Source organism: Lynx canadensis, chromosome A2 (assembly GCF_007474595.2).
Source record: "Lynx canadensis isolate LIC74 chromosome A2, mLynCan4.pri.v2, whole genome shotgun sequence".
In the NCBI taxonomy this organism is placed as follows: Eukaryota; Metazoa; Chordata; class Mammalia; order Carnivora; family Felidae; genus Lynx; species Lynx canadensis.
This window is the reverse complement of record NC_044304.2, coordinates 103,643,506-103,660,258: the sequence shown is the minus strand read 5'-3', so window position 1 is coordinate 103,660,258 and position 16,753 is coordinate 103,643,506. Positions and strand designations below refer to the sequence as shown.

Here is a 16,753-nt window from a genome sequence, read left to right as displayed (position 1 = left end):
AAAAGCTGCAGACAGTTCAATAGAAATTACCCAAACTAAAGCACAAGAGTACTGGAGTGAGGCTGGAGGGTGAGGGATGGGGGCTGTGGTTAGAGCCTGAGGAGAATATTCTACATATAGCAGCAGAAGCTGTCAAATTTTTGAATTTTCATCATCAGAATTTTCCAAAAACCTTTAAGTTTCCCACCCACCTTAATGTATTACTGACACTATCAGTCTTCCTTCCCAATTTCCCAAGGGACAGTAATGGAAGAGAATGTATCAGTGCCTAATTGGTTCTAGTATTCCAGGGATGTCTATAATAATTATATACCTAAGTTTAAATTAATAAGTGTATTTTTTGTTTGTTGTTTTTATTTTTTGAGAGACAGAGAGAGACAGAGTGTGAGTAGGGGAGGGGCAGAGAGAGACAGGGAGACACAGAATCCGAAGCTCCAGGCTCTGAACTGTCAGCACAGAGCCCGACTCAGAGCTCGAACTCACAGAAGGTGAGATCATGACCTGAGCCAAAGCCAGATGCTTGACCGACTGAGCCACCCAGGTGCCCCAGTAAGTGTATTTTTATCACTTATAATCCTAAAGCTCAATCAATAAAAACCAATTTATAAATTATTGAGGCTGAGAATGATTTGCAAGGCAGGCTATGCAGTCATTTAAAAAAAAAAAAAGGTCCTTGAAACCTGAGTAAAATAATAGGTGTCCCTTTTCCTCTTTTCATAATTTTGGTAAATTTCACTTCAAAAATAAAGTCAGAAATTAGGTTTGTATTTGATCTTACTGATCTGAGAACTCATGTGTACTAGGGAGTATACTAAATGCCACAAAAATAGAAGTAGTATCAATTATCATTTTACCCCATAGGTAACTCTAAATTAAGAATACATGGAAGAATTTATAAATTACTGGCTTTCTGGGAAAATTACTAACAATAATAAATGATTTACTGCTAAATGTTCTACAAATAGTATCATTACTAATAAGCATTTCTGTAGTGAACAATGATATCAGTAAAAAGTCATATAAACAAATTTTTCTCTTTTAGACAATCAAAAACACTTTGCCTCACCTTGGCACCATATTTGGAATAGTTCATTTCTGTCAGTGTTACTGGTCGTAATTTGTCAATATCTCCAAAGGCTACTCCAGGAACATACAGGGCACAGACAATATGAACCCATCTATAAGGAGAGAAAAATATGATTTTGCTATCAAACTTTCATAAAATGCCCACAAGGAAAATAAACATAAAACACGTGTGTGCCATCACAAGTAACTACTGAAAGAATTCTATAGTCAGACCTTCACAATCTCCCACAACTGAAGAATATGGAATAAGCACAACTCAATAAGCACTACTTTTCTAGCAGCTTAGCCCAAGCTAAGAATTAACAACTATAATTGCCTTTCACTTAAATTCACTGCATTTTGCACTTACCTGTTATTCCTAAATATTTGCACAAAACCACTATACAAATGAAACGTCATTTTCTTACTCATGAGAAGATTCACATTCATTATTTTAAGCTCTCTGAGAAGGATCCTAATTTAAGAACTGTGAAGTAATTCTGTAGTAAGTAAGTAAAATTGCTCTTTCTTGTTACTGTTTTCTAAAAGCTGTTGGAGAGGCCATCAGGACAATTTAAAATTTGGGTGGGCGGGGCGCCTGGGTGACTCAGTCAGTCAAGAGTCCGACTCTTGATTCTGACTCAGGTCATGATCTCATGGTTTTTGAGTTCAAACCCCACATCAGACTCTGTGCTGGCAGCAGGGAGCCTGCTTGGGATCCTTTCTTTCCCTTTCTCTCTGCCTCTCCCCTGCTCATGCGCGCTCTCTCTCTCTCTTAAAATAAATAAACTTTAAAAAAATAAATAAAACAATTTTTGGTGGTCATCCTTTCTTTCTTCCCAGGTTAAAACTGATTGCTAGAAGACTGTAGACAACAGTTATATAATATAAGGAAGTCCTATCTCATTCAACTAATCTGTTCACCATTCAACCTTTGTACTTAAACTTACATGCCCCACATACATTTTTTTTAAGTCTGAATGATGCTGCAACACTAAACAAAGAATGCTCAAAGTTTTAGTACATGAAAAAGTTGCAGTACACAGAATGGGGAGTTGATTCTAATTCTTTTTTAAAAGCTGCACTAAAAATGCATTTAGGAACCCTTTGTTTACTTACAACCATACAATATATGGGATCAATGGTTTTAAAATTTTTAAACAGATCTGTATCACTTCTTTAAGAAAGAAGGTAAAAATGAGATGGTAAATCTGCCTTCACCTTGTGACTATATTAACAATAAATTCTGCTTTATCACAGTTTGAGAGGCTATCATTGCCACATGGCTGTGTTTTGTGACACACTGTAAGTTTTAAAAGAAGATGACTAAGAATCATTTTATAGAGGTCCTGGGGAAAATAGTTACGAATCTTTAAAAATTATCTTTTTTATTGAGAAGAAATTCCAAGATTTTGAGATTTTCTTGATAGACTGTTTTAATTCAACCTCCCAAATGCATCCCGCGGAGTTCAATATAAAGATACACATCTTCAACAAGCAGCTGCTTTCTCAATTTAATTTGCACAGTTTTTTCATGCTCCACTGGTGTATTAAATGCCACTGTACTCTGCAGGAGTTTATCTTTGATAAACCCAACAGCTGGCTGCTTGCTTCCTACTGACCTTCTGAAAATGTTTTAGTACAAGCCATGCAAGTACTACAGATTTAAACTGCCATTTCAGTGTGATTGGCACACAAGTGTATCATTTCCCCAAATCACTCATGTGAGGATGCCAACTTGGGTCTTTATTAAAACACCTATCAAACAGCTGAGACAATTTCCATCCTTTGTAATACCTGTTGTAAATATTTTTTTGTTCATTTGTTTAACTGCACAAACTTTAGAACTCTATAATTAATACAAATTGAAAAATCAAAACGAATAGTCTTCTTTGTTACTTTAACATCCATTTTGCTTGGAGCTATGATGACAGATGTTGATTGGGGAAAGGAATACAAAACAAGCACCACATAAAGCCATGAAGAAACAGAGTCAAATTGTCATAGCATAGAAACTATTAATAAATTCTTTTAAATTCACATATTTTAATAAAGAAAACTAACCAGATACTTATCAAAGGCTCAATCAGAATGGGAACAATTTTATTTTTAAAATATCTGATTTTTGAGACAGCTCAAGTGGGGGAGGGGCAGAGGGACAGAGGATTCAAAGTGCTGCTGACAGCAGTGAGCCTGATATAGGGCTCACACTCAGGAATCTAACTGTGAGATCATGACCTGAGCCAAAGTCAGACACACTCAACCGACTGAGCCACCCAGGCACCCCAGAATGGGAACTATTTTAATCAATCAAATTTGATTTTGAAACATGTGTTTGTAGTGCTTTTACAATATGTAAAATAAATCCACTTTCATTGTCATTTTCATTCCATTTATTCACTCATTAATCAATTACTAAGTCACTGCTAGAAACAGAGCACCACAGAGGCAGTTTAGAAGTTACAATTATGTAATGTGAAGTGCTTTCAGCATAGTGTTGTGCATGCTATCTCTAAGTTATTAGAGTCTATTATTTCCCATAATCAGACCACTTAGAGTAAAATACTCTTCCTAAGGAATGGAATAAAAATTTAATGACAAAAATGTACTCATGGTTTTCTTACATTAGATCACATCATTTCCTATGTAGAACTTGCAGCTCCCATCAGAAACAGGGTGAAAAAAAGCCCATGTGATAGAAGTCAATTTCAAAACTTCTTTCATTCTTTCCATATTTTGTTCTTTCTTTCCTCCCATTTTCCATTTGAAACTAGAATACTATATGGCTTTGATCAAATCTTCTTGGCTATTTTTTTGCCTTGAATCAAAGCATATCAAGCTTCAACAGTATCCATCAAACTGTATCAAGACCTATAATTTCCACCATAGCCTACAGGTAAGTGTGGGTATCAATGCAAATAAAATGTTCAAATACTATAATGGAACTTTTGCCAGGCCATACCATCAAGGTAGTGTCTACATAGGTAAGACCCATAGCAGTCAGTGCAAATATTTCTCAGTAAATCTAATTAAAGAGGCCTATCTTTTCTCCATACAGAAAAAACTTTACAAGCTATTTTGTGGATTATAATAGCATGAAGAGACAGGTACTTTATAGTTTTCCAATAGAACTTTCAAATTATGAACAAGAAAAGAGGTAAAACAAATTCTCTTCCCTAAAAGCAAACTGTTTTCCAAAGTTGCCCTACTTATTCACCACAATTTATCACCAAAAATTTCAACTCTTGGAACAAAATAGTTACCACAAGGAATTTATGCAGCTGGTACTCTATGATTACCTTAAGAAAGTAGAACAGTATTGGTAGTAATAAAGCACTAGTAGCAGCAGTGGAAGCAGGAGTAGAAATAAGGAGACATTTATTAACCACTTATGTTCCAGAAACTGTACTGTTTATAGGAATCACCTCATTTAATTCTCTCAAAAGGGCTAAGGAAATGGAGGTTTAAAAAGGCTTTATCACATGTCTATAATCACAGTTGGTAAGGAAAGACCAGAATCCAAATATAGGCAGTCCAACTTGAAAGCACATACTTCTAATGCTGTAAACTCCCGAATTCTGGTCCAAGTCAGTGCAAATGTGAAATAATGCCCATGTCAATGATACAGACTAAAGATTTTATCTTCTTGGATGGGCAATAAGGAAGAAAAGGTAAGATTTTTAGCCATTTTTCCCAGACACCAACACCCAGGGTTCTCCAAGATTCCATGGTAGATTCTATGTTGTCCCAACAATCTTGTACGGCAACATTTCTCACGGGCTTCCACTAACTCAGTTTGAAAAATAAGAAAACTATTTTTTACTTTACTAAAGTAATATGTATTAAATTTTAAAGGCTATCCTTTATTTTGGGATAAAATGTATATCCTATCCTTTTCAACATTAAAATATGGCAAACCATTCTGAAAATCTGTATAGGTTATCTTGTTCCCATCCGAATATTAAACATGTTTCTAAAAAAATATTGAAATAACATTATATCACAAAATAAAAAACAATATATTTTAGTACTCCTCTTATATTGGGGAAGGGGGGGATAGGCAGTGATCCACAAAATAAAATCTTAATCATCTATTCCAGATGGTAGTCTCTTGGGCAAAAACCAAAATCATGGGAAATGTCAACACTATTATGACAACAATCTCTCAAATTTAATAATAAAGATGAGTGTGAACATAGTGAAAAGAACATAGGTCTTTGTGCTAGTTATCAATTTACTGCCTCTCACCTCCAAGTCCACCTGTAAATATGTGCTAAATATGAAACAATGGACAAAATCCCTTTAGCATTTCTCCTTCACAGTGAGCATGATATTCTCCACCTGTAAATACCTGCTAAATATGAAACAATGGACAAAATCCCTTTAGCATTTCTCCTTCACAGTTAGCATGATATTAAGCTGTCTTAGGAGAAGTTGTAGACAGCACTGCAGGAGGAAGTTATTTCTCACCAGGGATGAAGAAGGACATCTGCCAGTGCTCTGCCTCAGCCACATACACCTACTCTCTGTGACCTCAGAGGCCAAGACTGGAGACAATTTTTCTGTGGCTCTCTTAACACAGACACCACACACTACAGACATCCCACCACTGCCCCAGCTCCCTCTGCAACCTGTGCTTAGACACCCACTTGCCAAGAACTAAAGACCAGTTCTGGCCCAAGCAAACCAGCAAACATCTCTGCCCTCTAGTAGGTTGCAACTACACCTTCTCCAACAAAGTTGAACCCCAGTCTGTGGTGGGGTCTTCCAAGTTGGTCATTCCCTGGTTACTCTCCCTCGGCCTTAGGATATCCTTTAGAGTTCTTTTATATTATAATTACTTTTCTTTTTAATTTTTAAAAATGTTTTTATTTATTTTTGAAAGAGAGAGACAGAGTGAGAGCAGGGGAGGGACAGAGAGAGACGGAGACACAGAATCCGAAGCAGGCTCCAGGCTCTGAGCTGTCAGCACAGACAGATGCAGGGCTTGAACTCACGAACCATGAGATACTGAACTGAGGTGAAGTCAGACACAACCAACTCAGCCACCCAGGAGCCTCTATCATAGTTACTCTTTATCATAGATTAATAATTCTGTAAATTAAACTTTCCCTTTTAAAATCACTGTATGCGTTCTGTCTCCTGATATACTCATTAAGTCAGATAGATCTGGGTTCAAATTTGACTGTTCATCAGCCTGTGGCCTTGATCAAATTAAAATTACTTAATGATCTGAGCCTCCAGTACTATACGTATAATATGGAAAACTTTAGCCCCTGTCTCATCATAGAGTCATTACTGGGATTAAATACAACTATGGGCATAAAAGCAAATACAGATAATCAATAAATGGTCTTTTCTCCTCCTTCCCCTGATGTGTAGCCTACTGCCCATTTACTCTATGCCAAATATATATATATATATATATATATATATATATATATATATAGACACAATCAAATCTAAGTGTGTAACTGAAAAAATTATAAATAGAAGAAGACACAATACAAAGCAGACACATTAACCCATCAGAATTATGACAACAACCTTCCAGCATCTGTCTCCTTGAAAATTCCATCCTGATTGGGACATAGTTCACAGCTAGGGGAAACACCACATTTACAGGCATCACAAAACCAAGGTTCAGTGGAGTTTTCAGAAGCTGAACTCATAATTGAGTCACTCTCTCCGTCAACTCCATAGCAACCTAAAAAAAAAAAAAAAAAGTATGATTAAATAATTAATAAAATCACAAAACAAAAAGTGGAAAAAATTCTGAAAAACTAATGGTTTATAAAAATGATATCAAAGTCAAAACACATTAGTGAAATTTTATAAAAATACTTTTCACCTACCATAGTATGCACAATGAAACAACCTTTTGAAAGAGTTTTAGATCTACTGAAAAAGCGTTACAGAAGTAGAAAAATATACAGTTCTTTAAAAAAATTTTTAATTTACAAAATTACATAAAAATAGAAGTTTTCATTAAAAAGAAATCAGATTACATCTAGGAACAATTGATTAACAAATATTTATTGTGCTCCCTTTGTAATGGACACTTAAATTTATATAAGACCATGTTCATGCAAAACAAACATACAATCAAAGAAGCCTCTAATGTAACTTTGGAGATGGCAGTTAAAACAAAAACCCATATAACCATAAATACAAAGTTAAGTATTAATAAAAGGAAAATAAGACAGAAACCCACACAGACATAAATTAAGGCTATAGAACAATTTGAATAGCTCGGACTAGAGTCAGACAAGCTGGGTTCCATTCATAGCTGAGCCAACTTCTAGCTCTAGAAGATAGTTGATCTTTTTTAAGCACTTACAATTCTATCTTCTGTAAAAATTTATTCATAACTCAAATTAATGAAAACAAGAAATTACTCTTTTTCTGTTTAACTTTATAATCTGAGAGAAGTTAAATTATTTAAGCAGAAAACGTGATAAAAATTTTTAAAGATCCTCATAAACATACCAAACAAACAAGATTAGTTAACATAGGTCTCTACATTTTATATTAGGTCATGTTATACTTCAACTATCTTTCAATTATTAAAAGCAAAAAGTTTCTTTATCAATGCAAATATACATGCCTGCAATTATAAATTATATTTAAAGTTACTATGTGGGGTACTTGCTTCAGCAGCACAAATACTAAAGTTACTATGTGGGCTTCTAGATCTGGCTAAACTTTTTATAAAATCAAAAAGATCACTCTTAAGATTGAACTTAAAAAGAGTAGATTAGAGGGGCATCTGGGTGGCTCGGTCAGTTAAGCATCCGACTTCAGCTCAGGTCATGATCTCACGGTTTGTGAATTCGAGCCCTATATCAGACTCTCTGCTGTCAGCACAGGTCCCACTTCAGATCCTCTATCTATGCCCCACAAGTGGGGAAGGGGCAGAACAAAAAAACATTAAAATAATGCTTAAAAAAATAAGCAGTAAAATAAACATTAAGAACAAAAATAGTAGATTAGATGTCAAACCTGTAAGCCAACAGGAAATTCAGGCACAACACCACTGTTAACATTTTGGTTAAGATCAGGTTCTCATTAAAATTCCTAAAACTCAATTTTATCAATGAACTCTGTGTTGATCAGGCTGTTATTGCCTGACAAACCAACCAAACTCACTAGAAAGTGATGTTATGGGGCGCCTGGGTGGCTCAGTTGGTTAAGTTGTCTGACTTTGGTTCAGGTCATGATCTCACAGTTCGTGAGTTCAAGCCCCGCATCAGGCTCTGTGCTGACAGCTCAGAGCCTGGAGCTGGCTTCAGATTCTATATCTCCCTCTCTCTCTGCCCCTCCCCTGCTTGCGCTGTCTCTCTCTCTCTCTCTTCCAAAAATAAGTAAACAAGAAAGAAAGAAAGAAAGAAAGAAAGAAAGAAAGAAAGAAAGAAAGAAAGAAAGAGAAAGAAAGGAAGAAAGAGATGTCACATCCATTGTCATGAATAATTCTTTCTCAGTATAAAAATACCAAGAAGATGTATTGGCATGAACAGAGTACTGATAAATATGGAATCCAATGAAGGGCAACTGAAAAGTTAAGAGATAATTTCACCCAGACTATAAAAAGCCATTCAACCTCTTGATGATTTATAATAAAGAGCACTGGTGACTACAATAGCCATGACTCCTAAATAGTTTTCTTTTCCCTAAATGATGCTTGACACAACACTTCATGTTATCTAATTTCTCTTCTTCTAGAAAGAAAGACACTATGCTTATGATAAAATATCCTTAAGAGAAAAAAAATTAATGCACAAATGGTAATAAATTACAACTTCATTCTAGGCCTAATGTATGCCCTGGTCATCTCTAAGCTTGGGTATTTCTCCAATCTCCTAAGACACATTTATTACCTCTTCTAGATAGGTTGCTTCTACAGACAGATAGCCAAATTATCAACCACTCAAAGATCTCTAGCCAGGTTTATTCTAAGGTAGTCTAAGTGCCAAATTTTAAGGGGCATCCAAAGTGACCTCCAATAAACTAAAAAAACAAAAAACAAACAAAAACAAAAACATACACACAACAAAACAAAACAAAACCACTATGAGAAGCATATATACACAATGATCGTATGTCAAAAGACTCAAGACTTAGCACACAGGTAAGTTTATATGCATGCAGTATAAGATGTGATTATCTGACCTGGTTACACACTAAATAGATAATAGGAGCCTAAACTAGAGAGTATCTTTTCACAAATACCAAAGATAGCCAATTAAAATAAATAACTATATAAATACTGAATTAAATCACCCAGAAAGAACTATACACAAGTAGAAAATAATTTCATCTACTCCTGAAACCAATACTGCACTGTATTTAATATTTAAATTTTAAAAAGGAAAAAATATGGATATAAAAAGAAAATAATTTACTAGATGTCATTAAATTACTAGATGTCATTAATAAGTCAATAGTCATATGTAAGTATTTTACACAATGCTAAAAACTGAATATAGATTATAATTAAAATAGGCTGGTAGGCAGAAAACTAAAAAGTTGGTTTACAACTATGACTTATATAAGCTGCCTCAAGCAGATGCCATAATTGTCACCTTTATGCTATTCAAAGGCATAAAGGCAGAACCTTATGGTTCCTTAACCATAAGGTTAATCATGTTAACCAGGAACCTTAACATGATCTGAAAATTGTGCAAAAGAATGCCAAAGAAAAGATTTCTAAGGACCCAGACTACAGTACATAAGATTAGCCAAGAAATAAAAACTCATTAATATCATTAAATTGTGGTTGGTAATAATCATCTTCACTTCTGTTTAGATATACATTTTTTAGATGGCAAACCCTAAAATGAAAAGGAAATATAATTTTCTTCTTGAGAGCAGTTATTATTGACTGTCACCAATAAAATAAAATTTTTCAATAAAGGCAACAGTAAACAAAATATTGTATTCAAAGCAAACTCAAAAACAAAATAAAAAATAATCTGCTTTTTCAAAGGGTTATACAATACTACAAGGAAAGAATCTATTTTCTTTATAAAATAATGTTCCTTTGAAGTAAATTCTTTCATCTGCATTCACACAAAGTAGGCGATTACCAAAATAACAAAGCCCCCAAGGGGCTATCTATTTTATTCATTTCATTCACCAAAATCAAGGTAAATCACAGAAAATTTCTGCGATTAGAATACAGAAAATTTCAATTCTATTTTTTAAAGAATATTCTACACACATAACAAAAATTTGCACAGAGATTAAGCCACCTACTTACTAACAACCTCAAGAATAATTTTTGAAGGATTATCCTTGGCAATTCCTGTTCTGTAACCTAGAAGATTGGTACTATGTAAGTTCAAACATCAACCAGCAGGTGCGTATTTCTTCTTCAGCTTCAATAAGATGATTCACAGTATGTTGTGAGATTTATAGAGTTCTTCACCTGCCACTTTTCCAGTATTTCTCTGCCATGCCTATTGGGTTTACTGACCAAAGTTCTAACATGTTATGTCCACTCTAATCCATTTTAATTAATGACTAAATCCATTTTTTAGAAGTTTATTTATTTTGAGAAAGAGAGAGGGGGGTAGGGGGAACGCATGTAGGTGTGCGCACACAAACAGGGCAGGGGCAGAGAGAAAATCCCAAGGCAGGGCTTCAATCTCAGGAACCATGAGATCATGACCTGAGCCACAGAAATCAAGAGTCAGATACTTAACTAAGCCACCCAGGTGCCCCAATGACTAAACACATTTTAAGATCTTTTTCTTTCTTCTATACAAAACAGAATAGAAACTACCATAAAACATGTAATTCTACCTATGTAATTCTACCTATGTAATTCTGAGTAGAAGATGCTAAAGTGCAGAGAATTTTTTTCATTTGGGTAAACACTTAAAATTAATAGACATATAAAACCTATTTCATATAGTTTTTTCATGTTTTCAAATGTTTGGACATTCAGAATTTGAAAACATGTTTCTATGGCCATCTAATTAGGATCAACCTCTGAGCAACACATGAAACCTACACAAATTGTATTTAAGGAAAACTAATATAAATGTGTCTACAATTGTTCTGATTTATACACGGGTATGGATAATCCAGTGGATTTTTTTTCCATTCAACTTTTCCCAGGGGAGCAGAAGACCTGCAGTCTTCCAACTTCCAACTATGTAACTTTGGACAAACCACATCTCTGAGACTGAGTTAAACTGATCTGCAAATATGTATTCAATAATATCTCTCCTAATTATCTCTCAGTATGGAAAGAAAAAAAATAGGAACCCAAAAGTTGTCATTTAAAATTTTAAAACATTTTTTCCGTTCTTAACATCCTATCACTAAGACCTCAGATTTTTATTAAAAGAAAAAAAAAATTCAGTAATACTATTATTTGAGAAAAGATGTGTGATACCTATGACAAAACATAAAAGAACCAAAGTTCTTGCTGACTTACAAAGTTCAAGTGGTTATAACTTGAACATACTTTACCACCCAATAAACATTCACAAGGATATATCTTTGCATATACTAAGAAATACAAATGGTCTAGGGCTAGTTAAAAGACAACAGACTGAAAATGAACAGGGGGAAAACATCTCTTAGTAGACCGTATCTCATTTAATGCATCAGCTAAGCCTAAGGTAACTGCTGCCAAGTGCATTACCTAATGCTCTATCACATACTATATGACACATATGTGACAGTTTTCTTCACACACAGTACAATCAGTGTATCAGGATAACTGACATTACACTCAGGGGTACCTACTATTACAAGTCAGTTATAAGACCTTGTCACAAAGGTGTTTATACTAAATGACTAGTTGGAACTCTTCAATTTCATAGAGAAAAGAGTTTCATCTATATTTGGATGAAGAGAGTACTCTGAAAAGCAATCAGACAGTTACACATTTTATAAGCAATATTTCAAGTACTGTCTTATAGCAAAATCTCGACTTAAACACTTCTCTTAATTATGCTTAAGAATAAGTATATTTAAAAAAAAGACGAAAAATAAAAAGAGGAAAAATTAGAAGAAAAGATAAAGGAACTATACCAAAACACTAACCTATGGTTGTCTGGATATTAGGACTATTAGAAATGTTTCTTCTCTCTGTTCTACATTTTACTTACTATCTGTGTATTATATCAGGATGGACAGTTTTCTCAAAAATGAAACATTCAGGAAATTTCTGTTTAAACCATGAGTGTTTAAGGAAAAAAAAATCCATGGCTGAATTATAATATAGAAGTTTGTCACTTAGGCACCTGAATTTAAAACAAACAAAAAACCCAGCAACACTAGCTTTCCATTATACTTCAGAAAATTTCCCTTTCTCTGGATTAATTTTATATAAAAATTCATTCTGGAACTTAAAAAGTAGTACAGAGAGATTTATAGCTATAACTGTATAAAAATGAACATTCTAACATTGAAAAATACCACAAAGTTAACAAGCACTGGAAAGGGTGGAAAAAACATTTACAAGAATCAAAAATATTAGCAACACATACAGGACAAAGGATTAACAATAAAACAAATTCCAGTAAATCAATGAGAAAAAGACAAGTAGAACCTATTAAGAAATGACAAAGGAAATATACAGCAAGTAACAGAAAATAAAATGCAAATGACAAGATACCAAACCTCACTCATAAGGTGAGCGCATATTTTAATAAAATGAGAGTCTCCAAAAGATTAAAATAAAATTTACTAATATGCAGTGTTATCAAGTAGTTTGTACACTATTGTTAAGAATATAAATAAGTACAGTTTTTGAAGGTCATTCTGGCAATTCTTTTTAAAAGTTAAAACATACTTATCTTTTTTGTTTGTTTACATTTATTTATTTTTCAGAGACAGAGACAGAGCACAAGTGGGGGAGAGGCAGAGAGAGAAGGAGACACAGAATCCAAAGCAGGCTCCAGGCTCTGAGCTCTCAGCACAGAGCCCAACGCGGGGCTTGAACTCACAAACCACGAGATCATGACCTGAGCCGAAGTCTGATGCTTAACTGACAGAGCCACCCAGGAGCCCCAAAACATACTTATCTTTTGATTCAACAATTTCACTTCTAGGAATCTATCCCACAGAAATTATTACATGAATATGTATGACACATACTTGCTAGTACTAAATATAAGTAAAAAACTAGACACAAAAAGAAAAATAAAGACATCGTTGAACAGTTCTATAACTACATACATTAAAAAGAATAATGTATCCATATGTACTCACATAAAAAGAATCTCAATATTAACAGATTAACAAATAAGTGAAATAAGACAAGTCACAGGGGAAAAAAAGTCCACAGTATTTGTACCATTTATTTAGATAGAGACAGAGCCAAGCAAATGCATAAGTGATATGTGTATTCACATATATACACTGGAGCCTGAGTGAAGGGACTCCCACTGGTCAAATCTGGACAATTTAACCATCAGAAAGAACAATCTGGTAATAGATGATGAGAACATAGTAATAATGAAAAGGAAAAATGGGAGAAGAAATTCTCCACAAAACAAATGCTGCCTAATAAACGCAGAGGAATGACAAAATTAAAAACCCCATCTTGCAGCTACATACATAATAAATGATTCTGGCAAGAACTCATATGCCACTATGCAAAAGATTATTGGAGAATAGGATATTAATAGTCTCCAACTTGTTATGCCACAGATTACTCATTAATTACCAAAAGAAAAACAAACGGTTTTAAAATGGAGAGTTCTAGTTGACATCACCTTAACTACCATCAAATTGGCATCATAGTTCTTTTCATGTGGTGGTAAACATCATCAACATAGTATTCTTACCAAAAAATGTTTAAACTGAATCTAATCATGAGGGGAAAAAAAAACAAAAAATCAAAAAAGGACAAATCCAGGTTGAGGGAAATTCTACAAGTTATTCTAAAAAATGGCTTAGATTCTTCAACACATGGTCATGAATGACTCTAAAATGTGTTTTAGATTAAAAGAGACTAAGACACAAAAAGCAACGCATAAACATGGATGGATCTTGGATAGGGAGTAGGACAGTACCACAGTGGTAACAGAGGTATAGAGGTCACAAGAAGAGTTTGCATATTACTGGCCATTAAATTAAAAAAAAAGAAATTTAACGTTTATTTATTTTTGAGAGAGACAGAGCATGAGCGGGGGAAGGGGCAGAGAGAGGGAGAATCCAATCCAAAGCAGGCTCCAGGCTCTGAGCTGTCAGCACAGAGCTTGACATGGGGCTCGAACTCATTAACTGGAGATCATGACCTGAGCTGAAGTCAGATGCTTAACCAACGGAGCCACCCCGGTACCCCATTAAATTTTTTTTTTAATGTGTTTACCTGTATGCACATGAGAAAGCAAGAAAAGTCTGGAAGAACACACGCCAAAGTTTTAAGTATGTTTATCTCTATGTGGTATGGAAGATATTCATTTATACTGATATGTTCTACAATGAAAATGTATTTATGTAATATAACAAAGTTAAATGAATAGCACCTGTAGGGGAGTTAGACTACCAGAGAGGGATTGGTGTGAATACAGACCAAATTAATTAGTGATTTCCTATGCAAAGAGAAGCAAAATTCAGATGAAGAACAGTAGTTCACTGTTTTTACTTTATGTACTTCTATGTTTGCAATTTCTGTACATATTTATATGTTACTTATATTTAATAAGAAATATTTTAATAAAAATAATTTTTCAAATCTCCTAGTAACATAAGACAGTAACACTCATTTAACACCTCTACATTTAGGTTGTATTTATAGAACATAAGGAATCTGGGTAGAGGGTAGAGCATATGTGAAAGCCCCCTAATATTGGAAAGGCAAGTCATTCAAATTGGCAGGTTATGGAATCTAAAAGAGTCCTGCTGTGAGTGTGAACTTTATTCTAGTGGGACAAAATGATTTTAAACGGAATAATATGAACAGATAGGCATTTCCGAAAAATTAGCCCTGAAGACAGTAGGAGAGCTGGAGCAAGAAGAGGCACATCTGTTTAGAAGTTAACACCCTAGCTCCCATCTGCCTCGAGTCTCAACCTTCTACTGGCTTAGACACCATTATTTTTTGTTTTCAGAGTTTCGTTATCTCTTCCTCTCTATGCTTGCTCCCAACCATTTCTATAAATAAATAAAAAGCCTAAATTTCTAAAAATCTCTTGGTGAGTCTGTTACCTGCCTTATATGAGAAAGTGTATTTTATTCTACAATGCCCTGGCTCCTTGCCATGACCTACACCTGCAGCTAAACTCCAGCATGACATCCAACTATGCATTCTCCTTCTCTCTCAAATTTTACTTCCTTCTAAACCAATATCATTCAAAGGATGATCGTCCCCACCTCCTGCAGGAGAATCCTGAGGTTACCTTTTAAAACTGTAGATAATAGAGTCCCACCCCAGGCCTATTATGTCAGAGTCTCTAGGAGTAGAAACCAGAAATCTGTTTTAAACAAGCACCTCAGGTGATTCTTTTCCACAATGAAATCTGAGACCACTGGAAAGAACATCAGATAACTAAATAGATTATCTCTATTCTAAAAAGCATTAATATGTATTTTGTACACCACCCAAATATCAGTCACAACCACAGGAGAAACAGAAAACATGCAGGAGATTTAGAATCTGACTACATAAAAAACACAGGTACTTGTTAGCAAGATATTTTCAGATTCCAATCCTTATATAGGTAAAATGGCTTCAATCATTCAAGACTATCTCCAAACAACATATTATCCCTAATTCATGTAGCTGGCAACAAATAGAACAAAAAGTATTTGCCATGATTCTTTACCACAGGATAAACAACCACAAATTCATCAAGGTTTTACTTCACATTTTCTTTAAAAAAAATAAATAAATAAGAGGGGTGCCTGGATGGCTCAGTCGGTTGAGCTCAGTCCAACTTCAGCTCAGGTCACGATCTCAGAGCTCATGAGTTTGATCCCTGCGTCAGGCTCTGTGCTGGTCGCACATAGCCTAGAGCCTACTTCAGATTCTGTGTCTCCCTCTCTCTCTGCCCCTCCCCTGCTGTGTCTGTCTGTCTGTCTGTCTCTCTCTCTCTCAAAAATAAATAAACGTTAAAAGAATTTTTAAATAATAAAAACTATACGTACATAAAATATCTCTAAATTGTCTAACACTCATTTCTTTTTTTTTTAATTTTTTTTTTCAACGTTTATTTATTTTTGGGACAGAGAGAGACAGAGCATGAACGGGGGAGGGGCAGAGAGAGAGGGAGACACAGAATCGGAAACAGGCTCCAGGCTCCGAGCCAACAGCCCAGAGCCTGACGCGGGGCTCGAACTCACAGACTGCGAGATCGTGACCTGGCTGAAGTCGGACGCTTAACCGACTGCGCCACCCAGGCGCCCCTAACACTCATTTCTAAAAATAAACAAGGTTAATGATTCTGTCCTAAAAATATTTTTCACAAGAAATACAACTTGTCTATACGAATACAAAGTAATCTCTGCTTTGATGAGCTTATTTTAATGAAAAGTAGCATAATGCTGAAAAGCAAGGAGCCATGTAAAACTGATTTCTAAATGCAAAGAAAAATTTGCATTAACAGTCCATAAATGAATTTAATAGTATAAAATGTGGTAAAATTCATAAATACCTTAAAATTTCATAAAAATAAAAAGCAATAAGCTAAATACAATATATTCAGAAATATATACTTTAGTGCAA

General features: G+C 34.7%; 1 protein-coding gene across 6 annotated transcripts in view; it reads right to left on the bottom strand.

The window, feature by feature from the left end:
• The window catches only part of PHF14 (PHD finger protein 14), a 217,538-nt gene that overhangs the window by 172,906 nt on the left and 27,879 nt on the right, over positions 1-16,753 (bottom strand). For all 6 annotated transcript variants that reach the window (XM_030308019.1, XM_030308020.1, XM_030308026.1 and 3 more), the window contains exons 5-6: positions 6,613-6,772; positions 1,067-1,178 (exon numbers count right to left, since the gene is read on the bottom strand). In XM_030308019.1, the coding sequence (XP_030163879.1) occupies positions 1,067-1,178; positions 6,613-6,772 (272 nt within the window). The remainder of the gene's footprint in view (positions 1-1,066; positions 1,179-6,612; positions 6,773-16,753) is intronic.